The sequence below is a fragment of the Vipera ursinii genome (genome assembly GCF_947247035.1).
Source record: "Vipera ursinii genome assembly, chromosome: 2".
NCBI classification, from domain to species: domain Eukaryota; kingdom Metazoa; phylum Chordata; class Lepidosauria; order Squamata; family Viperidae; genus Vipera; species Vipera ursinii.
Window position 1 is genome coordinate 270,157,015 of NC_139513.1, and position 19,937 is coordinate 270,176,951.

General features: G+C 38.6%; 2 protein-coding genes across 12 annotated transcripts in view; one reads left to right on the plus strand and one right to left on the minus strand.

Moving 5' to 3' along the window:
- The window catches only part of MTREX (Mtr4 exosome RNA helicase), a gene marked incomplete at its 3' end in the record, with an annotated part of 41,262 nt that extends 38,846 nt beyond the window's left edge, over positions 1–2,416 (minus strand). For all 4 annotated transcript variants that reach the window (XR_014491596.1, XM_083355531.1, XM_083355530.1 and 1 more), the window contains exons 1-2: positions 2,278–2,416; positions 1,193–1,330 (exon numbers count right to left, since the gene is read on the minus strand). Coding sequence is in view for 3 of the 4 variants with exons in the window: in XM_083355531.1 (XP_083211657.1) it covers positions 1,193–1,330; positions 2,278–2,393 (254 nt within the window). The remainder of the gene's footprint in view (positions 1–1,192; positions 1,331–2,277) is intronic.
- A 370-nt stretch (positions 2,417–2,786) lies between these two features.
- The window catches only part of DHX29 (DExH-box helicase 29), a 36,897-nt gene continuing 19,746 nt past the window's right edge, over positions 2,787–19,937 (plus strand). For 2 of the 8 annotated variants that reach the window (XM_083352584.1, XM_083352585.1), the window contains exons 1-13: positions 2,792–3,098; positions 5,126–5,193; positions 5,482–5,595; positions 7,778–7,907; positions 9,414–9,553; positions 10,270–10,392; positions 12,468–12,594; positions 13,519–13,677; positions 14,966–15,131; positions 16,531–16,654; positions 17,667–18,269; positions 19,305–19,448; positions 19,529–19,705. In XM_083352584.1, coding sequence (XP_083208710.1) covers positions 2,897–3,098; positions 5,126–5,193; positions 5,482–5,595; positions 7,778–7,907; positions 9,414–9,553; positions 10,270–10,392; positions 12,468–12,594; positions 13,519–13,677; positions 14,966–15,131; positions 16,531–16,654; positions 17,667–18,269; positions 19,305–19,448; positions 19,529–19,705 — 2,277 coding nt within the window. In that variant the 5' untranslated portion in view covers positions 2,792–2,896. Of the gene's footprint in view, positions 3,099–5,125; positions 5,194–5,481; positions 5,596–7,777; positions 7,908–9,413; positions 9,554–10,269; positions 10,393–12,467; positions 12,595–13,516; positions 13,678–14,965; positions 15,132–16,530; positions 16,655–17,666; positions 18,270–19,304; positions 19,449–19,528; positions 19,706–19,937 lie in introns of those variants that run through there. The other 6 variants (XM_083352587.1, XR_014491200.1, XM_083352586.1 and 3 more) reach the window with 6 other exon arrangements.

The following is a 19,937-nucleotide window of genomic DNA, read 5'->3' on the forward strand; positions in this document are numbered from 1 at the left end:
CACATTCTGGACAGAAAGGACCACTAGTTTGAAAGAGGGGTCAAAGAGGCCATCTATATTCAAACTAAAGAGACTTCTTTTAACAGAGGAGGGATAAGGCACCATCTATCTCCTGTCTACAACAGTCCTTTCAGCAGTCCCAAGATTCCACATCCATTTGCACTTTGATTCAGGTGACCCTGAGGGTACCCCAAGGGGCCTCAATGACTTTCAGAGACCTAACAACCAACCTTCAGGGTGCTAATGACCAGATGAGTGCAAGAATACAAATCCTTCTATTCCCCACCATTCAGTCAGAACAGAAGAAGCTTCTTGTATGAGAAGTGAAATATTTTCAAGAGAAAAAAACCAAGAAAGTCCAAAACTGCCTTTTGAAAAACACCTTGCTTGTTTGCATCTACTTCTTGTGATGCACCAGGAAACCCAGCCCAGGATGCCACAAGAAGCAAGCAAGAAGCAGCCCAAGATCCATAGTGTACCAGAAAGCCCCAGCCCAGCATGGCCTAGCAGCATGGTCCAAAAGGACTTGCTTTTACTAGCTTCACCCGAAGAGGTGTGCTTTTGCACAAAGGGACTTGCTTTTGCCAGCTTCTGCAAAGTGTTTCTTGGCAAGAAGAGTCAGACCAGGTACACTCCATCAGCAAGGAGAGAAAGAAGACAGGAAGGTTAGCTGGGGCAACAGAGTACATGAGGCAAAAAGGCATAGATGGGGAGAAATAGATACGTGGAAGGAACTGAAGTGCCTCTAGTTGTAAGTATAGGCAGTGCTGCCAAGTGCTCAAATTTTGATCACATGACTGTGGTGCTGAAATGACCATAATTTCAGGCATGGGATGTAAGTTCCTTTGTTTAGCAAAAACCTGCTGAACGAACAGTCACAGATCAAAGACTACCGATATTTTTTACTTTTCTTAAACATTTAAAATGCTTCAGATACATTTTTCCCAGCAATTTTTGCATCAATTCTTACCTGGAGTAAGATTTGTTCTACTCACTGGGAGCAATGGAAAATACAGAACTGCTTAACAACACCATTTCTAATGCAAGCAGTGTTAGATGATAAAACATTATAATAGCTTCTAATGTATGTCTTTTACTGTATTTTTTTTGCAATTGCACACAAATCATTATCTCTTCCATTCTTAAAAAAACATAAGCATTTCCAAGTCTAATATGTACAACTCATTCTTACTTAAGATCATCCGTAGAGAGGTCTTCCAACTTTGGTCTTTTTCCCAAAGCTGTAATATCTGCACTATTAAATTCTGCATCACGCTTTTTTTTGGCTTGGATATTTGCAGGGGCCACAGATTTGCCATCTCGTTGTTTTCTAAATGGAAACATAAAAAAACAGGGGCCAGGAATCAGCTCTGATGAATCTGCCCAACATATCAACAAACTCTGCTTGAATATCCAATATTGCACTAATGAAATAAAAATTCCCAAAAGCATTATTCCCCTAATACATTACCTCGTAACAGTGCCCAAACTGGGGGAAAGACCATCATCTTTCTGAATAGGTTGCACTGCAGCATGAGGAACCAACTGCCCAAATGGGTAATATTCCTTTGAATATTCAACAAGTAAAACGATGAACACTCAAGAAAGGAACCAAACCCTATTAATGTGTCTGAGAACCCCCCCAAAATGGGGAACCGGAAGTATCACACACCAAAGGAACTTTCGTGGAGGTCAGATGGGGGGGACACGTTATCCTCTATACCTGTTTCATTTACAGCATTCTTTTAGATTTATATCACAGCTTCCATCCAGAATTTGAAAAAGGCTCAAATTTGGTAGGTCCCTTTTATTTTAACCCCACAAGAACCACGTAATATAGTGAGGGAAAGCGACTGGCCCAAAGTAATTTGGCGAGCCCTGTGGCTGAACCTGAATTCACCAATCCAACAACTTTTGTATTTTTGTTTTTAATCACCCTGTAAACCTCCCTGAGTCCTTCGGGAAAGGGCGGTATATAAATGTAATAAAATAAATAAAATAAATAACTGAAAAACTGCATGCAACACGTCGGCTCTCTGTATTTCGCGCATCCTGGTCCCACATGGATGAAAAAGTAAACAGGACATGAAATCAAGGCCTGTAGGGAGATCCTTTTTTTTCCTTTGGTTCTTAGTAGTAAGAAAACGTCTCAGAGATTCTATCTTGCCTGCTGCAGTATAAACCTGCATCTGAGGAACCCGAAAGACTAAAACACTCAAGTTTACTACTAGGAAGAGATCCCGTCCCTAATCTCTTCAACCCTCGCTTGTTCCTCACCCTAATTTGCTTGAAGTGGCTGCCTCGGGGGTCCCCTTGGTTTCCTTCAAGCCAGAGCTGGAGGCGGCGTCGTCTTCGAACACGCTGAACAACTCATCCCCGAAAGCGTCCGCCATCTTCCCCGCGAGCGCGCAGCAGCGGCCCCACCCCCTCAACAACACGCCAAGGGTAAACGACGATAGAGTACAGAAGGGCTAGATCGGCTGCAGCTAAACTTCCGATCGACGTTGACGCCCGCCGGTTGCTCATAGAGATAAGAAGTGAAGAACGATTTTTTTTTTCATTTTAATATTTACTTTTATAAAACCTTTTCCGCAACGTTAAAATATTAGTAAAAATATATATATAACCGAAACGACTTGTCAAAGCCGTGAGGTAGTTTTATCTCTATCAAATTTCTAAAGCAATTCTTTTGGAAGAGCGAGAGGCGAAGGACTTAGGTTGCAATCTAACAGAGAGCGAGCCACATTGTCTTAGTTTTTGGGCGGAAGTGACTGCCCGTCCCTCGCCCTGATCCAATCAAAAGGGTGATGGCGGCGGCGGCTCATTCCCGGATGTAAGCAGAAGCGGCGTGAGAGCTTGTTCTGGAGCTCGCGGTGGAGGCGAGCGTGTCTCGGTCATGGGCGGCAAGAACAAGAAGCACAAGGGCGGCAGCGGGGCGGCAGGAGCGGGCGCCGTGCATCCCGCTACGGTAGCAGCAGCCCGGGCTAAAGTGGTGGGCGCCGCCGCGACTGAATCGGGAGCCGCCGGAGAAGCTGCCTGCAAAAGACCTCTGGTGCCCCGGCCGAGCCCTGCCGGGAAGGAACTACGTGTTAAGCAAGGTACCCTCCCGTGAGAAAAGGAGAGGCACGGAGGGAAATTGGCCCGTCGGCTTTCCTGGTAGAATTCAGTGGGACTCGCTCCCCGGTTGCCTCCTGGGAGTGGTGGGGCCGAAAGGGGCAGGACGGAGATCCGATTCCCTCAAGCGAGGTTTCTGCAGGTGGGACGTTTTAGGCTGACCCGCCCGCTGGGCTTTCGGTTGGGGGAGGCTGGTCCCGGTGAACTGCATCTCGGAGCTGGAAAAAGGATAATTAGTTATCTGTTAACTGGGTTGCCTGTGCTGCCGCTCCAGTGTTGAAATAGAAGCCAATTGTGATTCTCCTCCCCCCCCCCCCCATCGTACTCCAGGTTCACTAAGGGAAGGTGGTGGGACATAGAAGAAAGTCCTTTTCTGTTTAAACTTTATAAATTTGAGCCTCAGTATATTTTAAGCTTTCCATCCGACGTGTAGGAAATGGGGCCCCTTTCTGTTGTAGGCATGAATAAAGTTTCACAGCTAGATTCTTGGCAATTTTGTCAACTGTAAAGAACTAGTTTGATTACTGTCGTCTGGGATTTTTTTTTCACTTCCAAATCTACTACTGGTATCCCCTCAGGATCTCTCACCAGCCCTGAGCCTTTGAACTCATTAACTGTATGCTTTTTTTCTGACTAAACCTTGGTCTGGTTGCTAACATAAAAACCTATTTTATTTATTTATTATTTTATTTATTTTAATTCCATTTATATCCCGCCCTTCTCCGAAGACTCAGGGCGGCTTACAAGCTTAGCAGTAAGCTTGAACAAGCCGGCCTGGTCTGATGGGTTTGGGTTTTAATTATTGTTTTAATGTAATTTATTTCTACATTTGGGCACTAGGGTTTAATTTGTTTTTAATGTTGTATTTTGGTCTTTATGGCCCTGTTCACCGCCCTGAGTCCTTCCGGAGAAGGGAGGTATACAAATTAAATTAAATTAAATAAATAAATAAATAAATCTAACAGAAAAACTCAAATTATAAAACTAAAGGCTATCTCTGGATGCTTGGTTATAAACTACAAAAGAGTACTTGAATTCTGGATATTTTGTGGCCTCAGATGAATATGAAACTCAAAATGTGTTAGAAGTTATAAATGTTTCCATTTGCTTTATCCACAAATTAACCCAGTAGCAGTAATCCAGAATTAGTTGCAAATAAAAACAAACAGCTCTATCTTTTCATTTACAATGAAATCAACAAAACACACATTTCTTGAATCTGCTGATATTTAAGAGTGTTGTATTTTCCCCCTGTGCAGAATAATTCTCTTATGAACTTCAAGTTAATCTGCTGTTAACATAGCAAATATGTAATAAGAGAAATATATAAAATTATATAGCAGACATGTCAAACACAAGGCCCGGGGGCTGGATCCGGCCCGCGAAGTGGTTTCATGCGGCCCGCGAAGCCATCCTGGAAACAGTGAGGAATGGCCCCCACTGCCTTGGCCCTGGCCCAGAGACCCTCCTTCTGCCAGAGACCCTCAGATCTGTCCCACTCCTGCCCAGGCCCCCATAGGCACCCTTGATGCGAACATGCAGAGCTGGCCACGCCCACCCAGTAGGCCATATGCACTCTAGCCACGCCCACCCTGGCCCTACCCACCCGGCCCCCTGAGGGCAACCGCAATGCTGATACGGCCCTCAATGAAATTGAGTTTGACACCCCTGTTATATAGGGTATGAGAACAATGATAGAGGTAGAACATAATTCAGTGAAGGTGGATGTAGGATGGTGGGAAATTAAAGGAATAACAGGAACTTTATTCATTTAAAACATATAGCCACCCATATTATATCAAGCTCTGGGCATCTGTAATTAGTTACACAGCTTGCAAAAAAGTAAGATTTTATGAGCATTAACCTGGATATTTTAAAAATATGAGTAATGCTATCATTGGTCAGTACTTTTGTGTCTTGCTTAGATTTTTGATTTGCCTTACGGAGACTAGAATGCTGTACTAGACTCTTACATTGGCTTTGTCAAATAATTCTTTGCTTAATTATACAGGTCCCAAAACATATAGCTTTGGTTCTGCAGTTGACTCCAGTGCAAGTACAGATGAGTCTATTCTTAAGGTGAGATGATTTGTTAGACAGAAAAATAATTCTTTGGGGAGGGAGCAGGAATATACATAACAGACTGGAGTCCTAAATTGAAAAATTATATAAAATTTTAATAAATTAATATTAAATGTATTTATTAAGTAAATTTAGCAAATAAAATATATGCACAGGTCAGTAACCTTTTTCATAAATATATAGAAAAAGTATTCAAGTGCATACCATTGGGCTGAATCTCTAGCTGTGAATGTGCTTTGTTCAATAATTTTTAAAGCTTGTAACCAGGTTTTTCTTTCATTTCAGGTTATAATTAATAGTAATTTGGAAAAAAGGATTATTGCCATAATCAATGAGCATAAAAAACAAACTGGTGAAAAAGGAATGATTTCTAGAAGATTAACTGCTAAAAAATTACAGGTAAAATTGGAGACTCTTTCTGTGCATTGATATTTAACATATCTTTTAAGTGAAATCAATTATATACATTCTCCAGAGAAGATAAAGGCTTCTATATTATAGTCTGTTAATGATTTGTAGTCCATTTATTTGATATATTAAACTGACATAAGGAAGGCAAAGATGATTAATTTGTTTACTTTCAGTATTCAGTATTTCAGGTTCTTGCAACATTATAATCGACTTTCCTACTTTTCCATGTATTGTGTTTTGTATTGGTTTTGCTTATTTATAATTAATTTTATTTAGTATTTCATTGTTTTCTCTAGTTTTCCTGTTCAAATTAACAGTTGGGTAGCAAACATTAAAAAAAAACCTGTGAAAGTAATTTGAGTCACCTTGAAGCAAATGGGTAGCAAATCAAATAAGCAAATAAATTCTAACCCATGGAAATTAAAAATCAAGACACTTCAAGTAGTGAGATAACTAAGGGTTTGTTGAAGAAACATATCTTGATGACTTTTCTAAAGGCTGATAGGGTTGGATCCAACTTCAACTCTGAGAGAGTGAATTCTGTAGCCCGAGACTATTACAAGAGAAGGCTTTTGCTTCATATCTAGTAAATGAATGAATAAAACAAGGAGTATCTGCAAAATAGCCTTTCTTGCAGATCTTACACCCTGGTTAGAGCTTTAGAGATTAACACTAGTACTGGTACTTAGAATACAATGGGCAACTAGTGAGCGTCTTTCTATGTGGTCATAACATTGACGATACTTGACTCTGAATCAGCCAAGTGAGGCTGTCCAAGGTTCTGTCCCAGTGCCTGGGGACTGTGCAAGTTTGGATGGGGAGAAACTATTTCCAAATAAGTGGTATGGATATTTGGTCCATCCAGATCTGACCATATTGTTTTGTGCTGATCTTTGTTTTTAAATGTTTTTAGCAATTGTAAACTGCAGAGAGTCACTGGGAATTGGGCAACATATAAATTTAATTTATTATTAATCTGATTCCATTACTAGTCACTGGTAAATAAACTTCCTGCTAAGTTTTGTATTGACTGAACTTTCTGGATACTTTTTGAAAGTAAACTTGAATAAAGTGTGCAGTAGTGGCAGTTGTGTACATTTGCTTTTTGCCGTAGCTACTCACTTGGGAATTCGGTGATGCCTGAAGATAAAAAAAAAAAAAACATTCCCATGCTTCAGGCTTACTGTTTCAGGGAAAGAACAACTCTGTGAAAGAAAATTTAAACTTTTAAATCTGATTCCTTTGACCAACAATGGTTCCCCACATTTATACTAGTTTTTTTTCTCCTTTAAACTCAGTGGTGGGATTCAGCCGGTTCGCACCACTTCGGCAGAACCGGTAGCTAATTTTTTGTTGCTGAGGCCCAAAATGGACTTCCAGAAGCAGCATCCACACAGAGAACTAGTTGTTCACATATTTGAATCCCACCACTGCTTGAAACATATTGCCATAGTTGACTCGCTGTGAACTGTTGCTCACAGCCAGACAACAGAAACCAGGAAGGGGTATGATTGGAATGTATGAGCAGCTGGGATAGAATTGAGGAATTCATGTGCACCATCTGTGGTCTGGGAAAATCTCAACACCTCAAGGTCGAACGATGAGAGCCTTCTGAGCTGAGCAGACAGTTTCCCAAAACAAAGAGATTATACTGGATTGGTGGACAATGGACAGCGGGTGTCCCAGGGGGGGAAAGGGGGATTTTAACTACGCAGTTTTTCACGCAAAAACTTGAGAACTGGCTTTGCTTCTACTGTACTTATATGGATCTATCAGTAAAGTTATATTCTTGGTAAAACAACATCTTAGGAGTTTCTTTTGCTGCATATGCCAATGTGATAGTTGACGTATTTCAGGAGTTACCTCAGTTTATCTCCAGAGTAACCTCCCAGTATGAAAGATTGGGTTGAGAGATTCCCCATGACCAAGTAGGAACTTTTCTCTTCAAAATTTCAGCTACAATACCACGCTAGATCTTTTTTTGAAATCTAGAACTATGTTTTCCAAAATGTAGGATTGGTAGGCATAGATTTTACTATTCACTATTCATTATAACAATTTCATTCCACTGTTTTCTAGTGGAATGAAACATATTTTATAAGTTTTTTTTGTGCAGAGAAGAAAAGTTGCGGATTTCCTCTGATATTCCATAATGCATTGTTGCTTATAGGATGTATACATGGCTTTGCAAGGATTTTCTTTCAAGACTGAAGATATTGAAGAAGCTATGAATAATACTATCTTGTATGGTGGCGACCTACATTCTGCACTTGACTGGCTGTGTTTGAACCTATCCGATGGTAATGATAAAGGCAGCTTTAATGAATTTTGCGAAATCCAATATAAACATAAAACATTTTCTAAGTCTCCCTTCAGATTTGGGGCTGCAGGAAGGGAAAGAGGGAAGAATTTTCCTTCTATACATTGATTACCTGTATTTATTAATTGACATTGACCATTTCAAGTTTCTATTGGCTGTTCTAGGAGTTGAAAATTAAGATTAATTATAGATGCATATCCGTGCAGATGACTATCCAAATATGGTGGTTTTCAAAAAGGTAAACAGGATCAGACCTACTTAGTATTTGGATAGGAGACAACTATTCAGTGTCAGGGATTCAAGTGAGACTGGAAAGTTAAAAAAATGTTTCAGAACAAGGAAGTGCCAAGCTACTTCCAAGGTTTAGAAATGTTCTTTTGGTCGACTAGATGTTCTGCATATTAGAAGGAAAACCAACAGAGTTAAACTAGTTGAGTGGGTTTTTTTCTTTAATAATGGGAAAAATGTAGGACAGTTGTAGACAATGAAATGACAAGGGACAGTCCAAAGGGAAATGAGAATCCCATAGGTGTATCAGAAGCAGAGATACAATATTTCTTGACTTTTAAGAAATAATTATAATGGGTGCATATTTTAGGTAATAGATTGATGGATGGTGCTACCAATAGCTATATAATACTTACAATTATAAGGCCTAAAGGAGGGCATAAACAGGTTCATCAGCTAGATCAAAAATCAAAAAGAGAAAGTCCATGAGCAGAGAAGGGCTGAGCCTATCCTTGTGTGAGAAAGAAACATTCTTGACTTGTATGTGAGAATCATAATGTCCTTTGTGTGGGCATCATAATTTCATACATACATTTACATAAAAGTATTTCTGTTACATAATTTTTTGAAATCATTCTAAAGTGTAAAGGCTGTGTAACATTTTTATTAACTGTGGCTAAGAAAGTGTAAAAACTTTAAACTAAAAACCCATTTAATTATGGTTTAAGTGTATTGTTAAAAAAGAGAAACACAGAAATAATTCTTATCAATTTTGTATTTCTGGTTATTTAAAAAAAAGGCTTTGGAAAAACTCATAAAAGCTCTTGCTTTTTCCAGTGTAAGTATAGGTGCTTGCAAGGACAAATTATGGAATTCAGCATTGTGTTGTAAACTTTTTATTACCACAATGAGGCTTTTGCCTCACTTTCTTACTACAACTCCCCACAAGTATTCTTGTGTTATCTAAAAGGTTGGGAATTTCTCTGAAATAGCTTTTGAGAATTGGGGAGGGGATATTAAAGAAAGAGCAGATTTGCTTGCCACCTGCTTTTATTGTGCTGCCAGAAACAAAGCTCCAGATTCCACCTTTAGTTTTGAAATTATGATATGAATAGAATTAATTATACAATAAAAGGAAGATTTTAAAGATGTAATTCTAATTTAGAACTACAGATAATTATCAACTATGTATAAGTAGATAGTCAACTATATATGTGTAAACATTCAGTATTTGACATTCTGTTTCTGCTTTTTAAAGATGCATTGCCTGAAGGTTTCAGTCAGCAATTTGGTGAAGAACAAAAAAAAACTAGGGCTAAATTTCATTCTCCTTTGCCAAAATCTGAAACTCCTCAGGTACTAAACAATAAAAGGAAGGAAGATGATGGTGAGAAAAAGGTACTTTGCTGGATGTAGAGAAACCATAGTATTGTTTAATTTTATGGGGGAAAAATGCTTTAACATAAAATGTATTTATTTGTCAAATTCATTGGAAGAAGAAGAAGAAATGACTTTAGATGGCATAAAATTTATTACCGTATTTATTAAGAAAATATATAAATGTCAGAGAAGAAAAGATCACCAACTCACTCATGGTGACTCCGGGCAGCTTACAAGATGAAACCCTACCCACCCACCCCGGCAACTACTGTACAGCTAGACCAATCACTTGATGGGCTCCATATCATTCTAAGTCGCCAGGCTGTTGACAGAACCATGTCTTTAGGGCATTGTGAAAGACTGTCAAAGTGGCACTCAATCTTATATCTGCAGGGATGATGTTCCAATAGGAGGGAGCTACCACAGAGAAGGCCCTTGTTCTTGGTTCCACTATAAGAGAAGGGACTTGTAACATTCCCCGTTTTTCTGCTCTGGTGGGTCAGGTAGATATGACTGGATGTTTATGCTTTTGCATTCATGGAAGTATAAAATCAGTTTTGTAACACACACTAGTGAATAAAACACATTAACTATAATGGGAATTTCTTCTAAGAAAACTAATTGAGTCATACAGATTAGTTCTAAGCAACAGCAAATTTTCAGTAATTTGTAAGCTTGTTTTTAAGATGCATTAATAACAATTTATCTACACTATTCCTTTATAATATCCAAAGGTAACCACAGAAAAACAAAAAAGTATCAGTATGAAGGAACGAATCTTGTTGTATGCAGAGCAGCAGAGGGCTGAGGAAGAAAATGAGTCTCTGAAAAATTCAGAGGAAGAAAAATTTGACCCAGTAAGTTCATGAACTGTTTCATGTACATCTTTGTCTTTTTAGCATCCTGTTGTAATGCATATATTAAGAACTGTTTCTTGGACACAAGCAAGGCCTTCCTGGGGAGAGATGCCTCACAATCTTCCCTCTTCAGGTGGAAAAGCATTTGCCCTTTTGAGAAGCATTAAGCAGAGAACCAGACCTATGTGTCTGTTTAGTATGTTAGTAACTTTGAGAAACAGATTTTTCCTATTGAGTAAAGGGAGAGGAAGCTGCGGATTTAAATTTGTTCCTAGATGCTTGTTGTGGGCTAAAGCAAATAATAAAGCTTCATCAGTTTTTCACTTTTAAGAAAACTTGATTGCAGCTATACTATTGCTCATTATTACATCCAAATGGATGGAGTTAGTAGGAAATGTTGACTGGTTTAGCTTCTAAGTTGTGAAAATAACTGCTTGAATGTACCGTATTTTCCGGCGTATAAGACGACTTTTTAACCCATGAAAATCTTCTCAAAAGTCGAGGGTCGTCTTATATGCTGGGGGTTAGGGTTAAGGGCGGGTTTATTGTCCGATGTTACAGGAAAAACCAGAGGCAACACCCCTCCACACATACACACACGCAGGCAACCTCAGCAGCTCATTGATGGGGGGACGAAGTGGGAGGGAATCACAAAATTGCTGTCCGTTGTCGAGCCCTGCAGGCCGACACTACACAGGGGGTCTCGTTCCAAAAACAAGCCTTGCTTCACCTACTCACCCCCCCCACTGCACACGGCTCACTCCATGACCCGGCGCTCCAACAAACAAGGGAGGAGGTCGCCGGTAATCAGCAAGCCCGACTATCAGCTGATCGTCGGTTCCTGGCTCTGCAAACCCGACAACCAGCTGCTTCACGGTGTTTGCACGTGCCTGCATCGCAGGGCTTTGCTGAGGACCCCGCAGGCACTCAGGAGGACAGCCCAGTCTGCCTTGCTGTACAGGGAGCCTGGGCACTACAAAACATGCCAGCTGTTCCCTTGCCTGCCGATGGACCTGTGCCAGGACTGCATGCTATAGCCTGCACGCTGGAGGCAAGGGGCTGGCTGTTTTCTGTCAGTGACAGATGGACCAGAGCCGGGGACTGCTGGAGGGTGGCCCTGGGACGTGTGTACGAGCCCGCTGGAGCCAGATAGGGATGGGGGGGCAGTTGGTTGGAGAGGGATAGGCACACACTGGGAGCACGTTAGCATTTTCACCCGGGTTGGGGTAGAGGGGGGTTGGAGAAGAGTCACCCAGGATACTAACAGCAGCAAGGTTTACAACGCTGAAGTTGTCGAGAGTTGGAAGCATGTGGAGGTTAAAGAAACGCAGGCAGGCTCTGGATGCCGGAAGTGTACTTTGTACATTGCTAAGCACATTGATTTGTGCTTTAGATTGTAAGCCACCCTGAGTCTTCGGAGAAGGGCGGAATATAAATGGTATTTTAAAAAAATTGTGTACTACCGCTCGGATCGTCTTGGAGACAGAGAGGGCTGGGCAGGAAGGGAGGGAGAGCTGACCCACCCAATCCAAGCAGACTGTATGCAGTGAGGTAGTCTTATACGGCGAGTATAGCCCAAACCCTATAATTTAACAGGAAAAGTAGGGAGTCGTCTTATACGCCCAGTCTTATACGCCAGAAAATACGGTAGTGCAAAAATAAAACATGAATTTGGTTCAGATTAAAAGTAGGAATGTTACCTGTAAGATTGAAATAGAACACTCTCACCGTTCACGCTTTCTGAGGGAAACTTGCTTGCTTCGATGTGAGAATGATAAGGTTCATAATTATATGGGTTGTTTGACCTAAGCTTGACATTTTGTGTTAACCTAGACATTGTAGTTTGTAAACCATAGTTTATGGCTCCTTTAGTTGTATTCCAAGAAGTATATCTAAAGGTGTGCTGGCATCAGAATTGTTAAGGAGATTAAGCTGGCATTTATTCATAATTTTTATTTATTTTTCACATTTCTGAATCACACATCTCCCTCAAAGAGTGACTCTGTCTGATGAGGGTTTTTTAAAAAACAAATTGCTAGCATATTCATATGGAGTAACTAGTTTTTCTGGAACAGAATGAAAGATATTTACATTTGGCTGAGAAGCTTGTGGAAAAGAAAGAGTTAGCAAGATCCTCTAAAGAAGAAAAAAACAAGCAGGGTCAAAAGATGGCGCAAGAAAAAATAAGACGTATTCAACAAGGTAGATGTTCAACATTCATTTACTTGTCCAGTTTTGCAAAAAGTATTCTCATTTTTGATAAGAGTTATATAAAATACTACTGTGGTGTCATCTTTACTTTCTTTTCTAAAACTGAGAAATTATAAAATTGTACATCATGTATAAGTATAGGAATACATTTGCCTGGACAACATTTTTTATTTTTGTTGCCTGCTATTATTGTATCACCTGATAAACTCATGGGCTTTATCAAGCAAAATTAATGCACAGCCAAATAGTATAGCTTGATTATTTGTGATTTGAGCAAAAATGATGTGTTCCGCTACAATAAATTTTCTGAATTTGGAGCAGTATACATATGTTTCCTTTAAAATATTCTGTGAGATTAATATTAACATTTATATTTTAATATTGCCATGTGAAAGGGATGTGGTGGCTCAGTGGGTTAGGACGCTGAGCTTGTCGATCAGGGTCAGCAGTTTGGCGGGTCGAATCCCGAGTGCCGCATAACAGTGAGCGCCTGTTACTTGTCCCAGCTTCTGCCAACCTAGCAGTTCGAAAGCACGTAAAAATGCAAGTAGAAAAATAGGGACCACTACGCTGGGAAGGTAACAGCGTTCCGTGCGCCTTTGGCGTCTAGTCATGCCGGCCACATGACCACGGAGACGTCCTTGGACAAGCGCTGGCTCTTCAGCTTTGAAACGGAGATGAGCACCGGCCCCTAGAGTTGGAAACGACTAGCACCCATGTGCAGGGGAACCTTTACCTTTACCTTATTGCCATGTGAATAGCGCTAATATTAATTCAGATATAGAAGACGGTATAGATTAAATAGGAGTAATATTTTTTAAACTTAAGCTTTCAAGTAGATTTAAAAAAAACATTTTTCCTTCCTTCCTTCCTTGGCTATTTGAATAAATCCTATTTATATTTCTTTTTTGAGAGAAATGGCAACATTGGAAGACCACCCTGTGTTCAATCCTGATATAAAAGTCACAGACCAGCCAAGTGAAAAAAAGAATCCTGCATTTCTTGAAAAAGGTGGAGCCTTGAATTTGAACATGCTTGAGAAATTACAAAATCCTCCTCCAGAAGAACAAAAAGGTACAAAATTTGTTTTAAAACTTCAATTCTCTGACAGTCTACCATAGAATGTAATGCAATACAGACTAGATCAATAGCTTTTGTAAGGGGCATCTAAATTATCTGCAAAATCTGTTGTTAAGCTTGATTTTTCCTTTTGTAATATTTGATTTTGTAGGATTCAAGATTTTCTCTTTTAAGTTGTGAATCTGTAGATTGCTTTCTTTGGAACAGAATATCACTGTATTTATTTAAAAATTCATTTAAAATATATCACAATAAACCATCCTACTTAAAAACTGAATAAATCTTCTCAGATCCTTCATCTTTTGAGAGATGTGACTATTAATTATAAAAAATAAAAGCATCTCACTTAGAATCTCAGTAATTATGAATCATAAAAACTTTTCTCATTCTTTCTTCTTTGATGGGAATACTTTCTGCCCACCATGCACTGTTAATACAGAAACACAAAGTTCTCCAAAAACAGTTTCCTATAAGTCTAAATTTTCAGCCCAATACTTGAACAAATCAATCATATTTAAAAAACTGAGACGCTAGAGTCTAGAGGTTTCTTCATAGAAAACACCTGGAAAGGGGCAAATTCAGTCCAGCTCACTAAAAATTGATGCCAAATCCTTTTAAGAGCTGAGACTAAAACAGAGCCAATGGCTTTTCTCCCAATCCTTTGAAAATAGGAAATCTAGCAGATTTAAAAGAAGCATGCCTACAGGTAAATATATTCATTAAACATATAAGATGGCTGATGAGCAGGCTTGTACATTGTTTAGCATTTGTTAAATAGTCAAGCTTTTTTTCATAGCATTTAAAAAAAATGCTATCCCAGTTTTATTTGAATTATAACTGAACCTTACACTTAAAACTTGCAGCATTCTGCATCCTTTCTTGCAGAATGTAGCATGATAAATGAAGGCATTATTTAATGCAGTTATAATTAGAAGCAATATTTGTATAATTCAAATATGGGCACTGTAAATAAAGAATTGACTCTCAAAATCAATTGACTACCACTATGCCCCTGAACTCCTGACTAAGGCATAATTTTTCTAAAAAAACCCTGCAAATTATAAATAAACCTTTTCTACCCTGTATAAAAGAATAATGAAGCACAAGACTCTAGGTTCAATACTGGAATTATTTGGAATCTAGCTTTACACATGCATTAATTATGCCTGCTTTTCAGAGCTTATATTAAAAATTGTTTATATTGAAATGCAGATTTAAAATTAATTAATGGTCCCTATCCTCTGTGTACAAATAACTTTTGTTTTTTTCTTGCTGATATTAGTGAAAAAGAAAGATCCTCAGGATGTAAGGAATTTTGATTATACAGCTCGAAGTTGGACTGGAAAATCTCCGAAACAGTTCTTGATTGACTGGTGCAGAAAGCATTATCCCAAGTCCCCAAATCCTTCTTTTGAAAAAGTTCCATCAGGAAGATATTGGAAATGTAGGTATGTATAACCCTGAAGCAAGTTTTCACTTGATTATGCTTGATAGCTTCAATTCAAGTAATTTTAATGGATAAGTAGATCAGCTTGAAACATAGATTAAATCATTTACCCTCAGATATAATTGTGCCATTCTGATCTAATTCATTCATAGTATACTATAATTTCTTCAGTTTTATAGGCAAGCAAAACTCTTATCACTATTATGAAGTCAATTTGACACCAAGTTCTCACATATGTCCATTTGCAAAAGCTGAATCAGTAGTATAGTTATTTGATTTACATCCTTCTTTGATTTAGTACAATACAAGGTGACATATATAATGTTTCTGCCTTCTGTTTTCCCCACAATCATGTGAGGTAAATTGGGCTGAGAGAAAGTAGGTAGCTCAAAAATCACCTAAAAGAATAGTTATACAGCAATATCTAAACATATTACATAAAGAATGGATAGAGTCAAGATCATGTGAAGTGTTAATACCACTTTATAATGCCTTGGTAAGGCCACACTTGGAATACTGCATCCAGTTTTGGTCACCACGATGTAAAAAGATGTTGAGACTCTAGAAAGAGTACAGAGAAGAGCAACAAAGATGGCAGGGGACTGGAGGCTAAAACATATAAGGAACGGTTGCTGGAATTGGGTATGTCTAGTTTAATGAAGAGAAGGACGAGGGGTGACATGACAGCAGTGTTCCAGTATCTCAGGGGTTGCCACAAAGAAGAGGGAGTCAAGCTCTTCAAGAAGCAATGGATGGAAACTAATCAAAGAGAGAAGCAACCTAGAACTAAGGAGACATTTCCTGACAGTTAGAACAATTAATCAGTGGAACAATCTGCCTCCAAAAGTTGTGAATGCTCCAACACTGGAACTTTTTAAGGAGACTGGACAACCATTTGTCTGAAATGGTATAGGGTTTCCTGCCTGAGCAGGGGGTTGGACTAAGACCTCAAAGGTCCCTTCCAACACCAACACCACCACCACCACTACTACTACTACTACTACTACTACTACTACTACTATTTACCATTTCTGTTTTTTGAATTGCTGTTAATATACATAATGAAAAAATGTTATTTCAGATTATATCAAATTTGGAATTTGTTTATAAAGCTGACATTGATAAACAATTACTTTTAAATTTTATGCAATTTACGGATTATCTGACTCATGACAACTCTGGGCAGCTTGTGTTATTTGCATAAGAAATATATGATAAAAGTTTGCTTATACATTAAAACCAACTGTACAAAACATGCTTTGTCATATTTTACTGAAGTGACTGAACTGCTACACAGCTCGTGCCATTTGGAATTTTGAGAACAAGTTGTGATTTCCCATTCCAAATAGTTTGTTATTTAATATATTATTTTTATTAAGCTTGAACTAACTATTTTTAAGGGTAAGAGTTATCAAGTCAGCTGAAGATACATTGGTGGTGTGTCCCACAATCGTTACAGAAGATAGTATGCAAGCTCAACATCTGGCTGCTACATTAGCTCTGTATCATTTGACAAAAGGGCAGGTGAGATTTTATAATTCCCAATAAAAATATTTAAAAATAACTTGGTTAAAAGGAATGATGGCATATACAATATGTGCAATTAATGTTTTAGTGATTAATGTAGGAAATGGTGACTCTTAAACCTTTGCAGTCTGATGGATCTGATTGCTTTCTATATTAATTTTATGCAGTTTCTCATTGGTAACATTTCTTGTTTATTTTATTCCATTTTTAATTGGGCAGTATATGATGCAGTTGTGACTTAAGCATTTTCAAAAATAATAAGTAGCATTCAGATACAGAAAAACTCAGGTACGTCCAGCTGAAATTGTTAGCTTGGCATGATGACATTAAGCATTTTTCTTTTTAAGCCAGATACCTATACCATAACTTCAAGAAGCCATTCTTACTCAGTCATAACCCCCAGATAAAAAGAATATTGAATAGCCCATGTACTCTCTTTTCAAAATCCACTGTTCAAATACATGTCATTATGCTGATGAACCTTTATGCTGCCGTGCAACCTTCATTGTGTGTAAAACACATGCATGCACACACACAAACACACAGAGAGAGGGGGGGGAGAGAGAGAGACTAAAAATAATTTCTGGAAGATCGTTAGAGAGAGAGTAAATCTGACTAGTAGACATTTAGAGTAACAGAGACCTCCATCCCATAACTTGTCTACTAATGTTTCACTGGTACATGATTCAAAACTATGTTAAGAGTTTTCAGAAGTTTCTGTTAAAAAAATAAAATAAATCTGGAGCTGATGTGTCAAAATTATTATATGGATAAGCTTTTGGGAATGCAAAAATAAGTCATATTAATTTTGGAAAATACCTAAAATAGGATGTTGAAAAACAGTTTTCTTACTTTTGAGCCATCAATAGATTAGGACAGCAGTCCTGTAAATATTTATCTGGAATCAGTTTTATTGAATATAATGACATTTCTCAGTAAATAAATATTGTAATACATCATTCATTGTAAGGCATACTTTAAAGCATTCCTTTTTGTGTCTCCTCTTCAGTCGGTGCATCAGTTACTTCCTCCTACATACAGAAATGTTTGGTTAGAATGGAGCGATGCTGAAAAGAAGAAAGAAGACGAAAACAAGATGGAAACCAACAAGCCTCGTGACCAGTTCATTGCCAGACTGCTGAACAAGCTGAAGCAGCAGCAGCCACAACAGCAATTTGAAGGCAAGGCCAAACTTTCAGAAGATGCAGAAGACTCTTGGGAGAACTTAATTTCTGAAGAGGACTTTAATGGGCTTTCTCTTGAGACCTCGTTTACAGATGACTTAGAACCTATGAGAGCTCTCTTTAAAAAACAACAGAATTCTTCCAGATACCAAAGACTTCTAAAGGAGAGAGAGCAACTACCTGTGTTTAAATATAAACATACCCTTATAGAAACATTAAAAAAGCATCGAGTTGTGGTTGTGGCTGGGGAAACAGGTAGTGGTAAAAGCACTCAAGTTCCACATTTCTTGTTAGAAGATTTGCTACATAATGAACGAAATTTGAATAAATGCAATATTGTTTGCACCCAACCACGGAGGATCTCAGCAGTGAGCTTGGCAACTAGAGTTTGTGAAGAACTGGGCTGTGAAAATGGACCTGGTGGAAGAGTAAGACGTTCTTAGAGTTATATTCCAAAGACTGCTTTTCAGAGAATGTAATAGGATAGCTAAAGTGCTCCTAAAAGATCAATTTATAATGGAACAAATTTTCATTTATGGCTTAGAGGAATTTCACAAAAAGATGTTACGATCCTAAGGAAAAAAAATGGTACATTATCATTCAGTAGTAATTTTAATTCCTTACAGCTTGAGTTATGCATCAGTAATTGTGGGACGCGGTGGTTCAGTGGGTTAGGACGCTGAGCTTGTCGATCAGAAGGTCGGCAGTTTGGTGGGTCGAATCCCGAGTGCCGCGTAACAGAGTGAGCGCCTGTTACTCGTCCCAGCTTCTGCCAACCTAGCAGTTCGAAAGCACATAAAAAATGCAAGAAGAAAAATAGGGACCACTACGGTGGGAAGGTAACAGTATTCCGTGCGCCTTTGGCGTCTAGTCATGCCGGCCACATGACCACGGAGACGTCCTCGGACAAGCGCTGGCTCTTCGGCTTTGAAACGGAGTTGAGCACCTGCCCCTAGTGTTAGAAACGACTAGCACGCATGTGCGGGGGAACCTTTACCTTTACTTTACCTTTAATTGTGGTGCTATAGCATTTTCTGGCAAACTGAAGAACAGAATAGAGTTGCATTTGAAGTTCTGTTGGTAAACAGTCCAGAAACACCCTTAAGGGTGTACTGAATTTTTGCACTCAGTTTATAAGAGAAATTCCCCTTTTGAGGAAGCATATTTCTTTTTGAAATATTTGTTAGATTTTAAATAAATATTAAGGAGTTAATCTTGCATAGAAAGTATTACATATCCTTAAAAAACACAAATAAAAAAGAGTAGCTAGCATCCCTTTCTGCTGGGATGGACTAAAAATTGGGCAGTGCTTCAAAACTACCTACACCTCCTATGGATTTTTTTTCAAACAGGAAAAATGTTTGTGAATTAATATAGGAGCAAAGTAGTATGTTCTAATAATAATGGAAAGTTCTAATCACAATAAATTTATTTTGGACAAACCTTTTATTTTCTTCTCTAAGAATTCCTTGTGTGGCTATCAAATCCGTATGGAATCGCGAACAGGAGAAGCCACTAGACTGCTTTACTGTACAACTGGAGTTCTTCTCCGGAAATTGCAAGAAGATGTTCTTCTTTCTAACGTGTCTCATGTTATTGTAGATGAGGTTAGCAACACCTTTTTAATTATCTCAAAGCAGCACACTTATTCATCTGTATTAACTTCCTCTATATCTTTTTCATAAAGGTTCACGAAAGAAGCGTTCAATCAGATTTCTTGCTAATTATCTTGAGGGAAATCTTGCACAAGCGTTCAGATCTCCATCTCATTTTGATGAGTGCCACAGTTGATAGTGAAAAATTCTCCAGTTACTTCACTCACTGCCCCATACTAAGAATTTCAGGAAGGAGTTACCCTGTAGAGGTAAATGCATAATTGGATTCCTATAACAATTCTTGATTTGATGTCTTATCCTTTCCTTTGGAAATACCATAAACTGTTCATCTCTGAATTTGTGCTCTATAGTATTAAAAATTGAACTGCCACAAAATTATTTCTAATGTGGATATGGTTTCATATCCATTGATTGATTATATTCCATCGTCAGCACTTAGCAAACATGTAGTTTTCTCCATGATGATCTGTCCCTAATCTG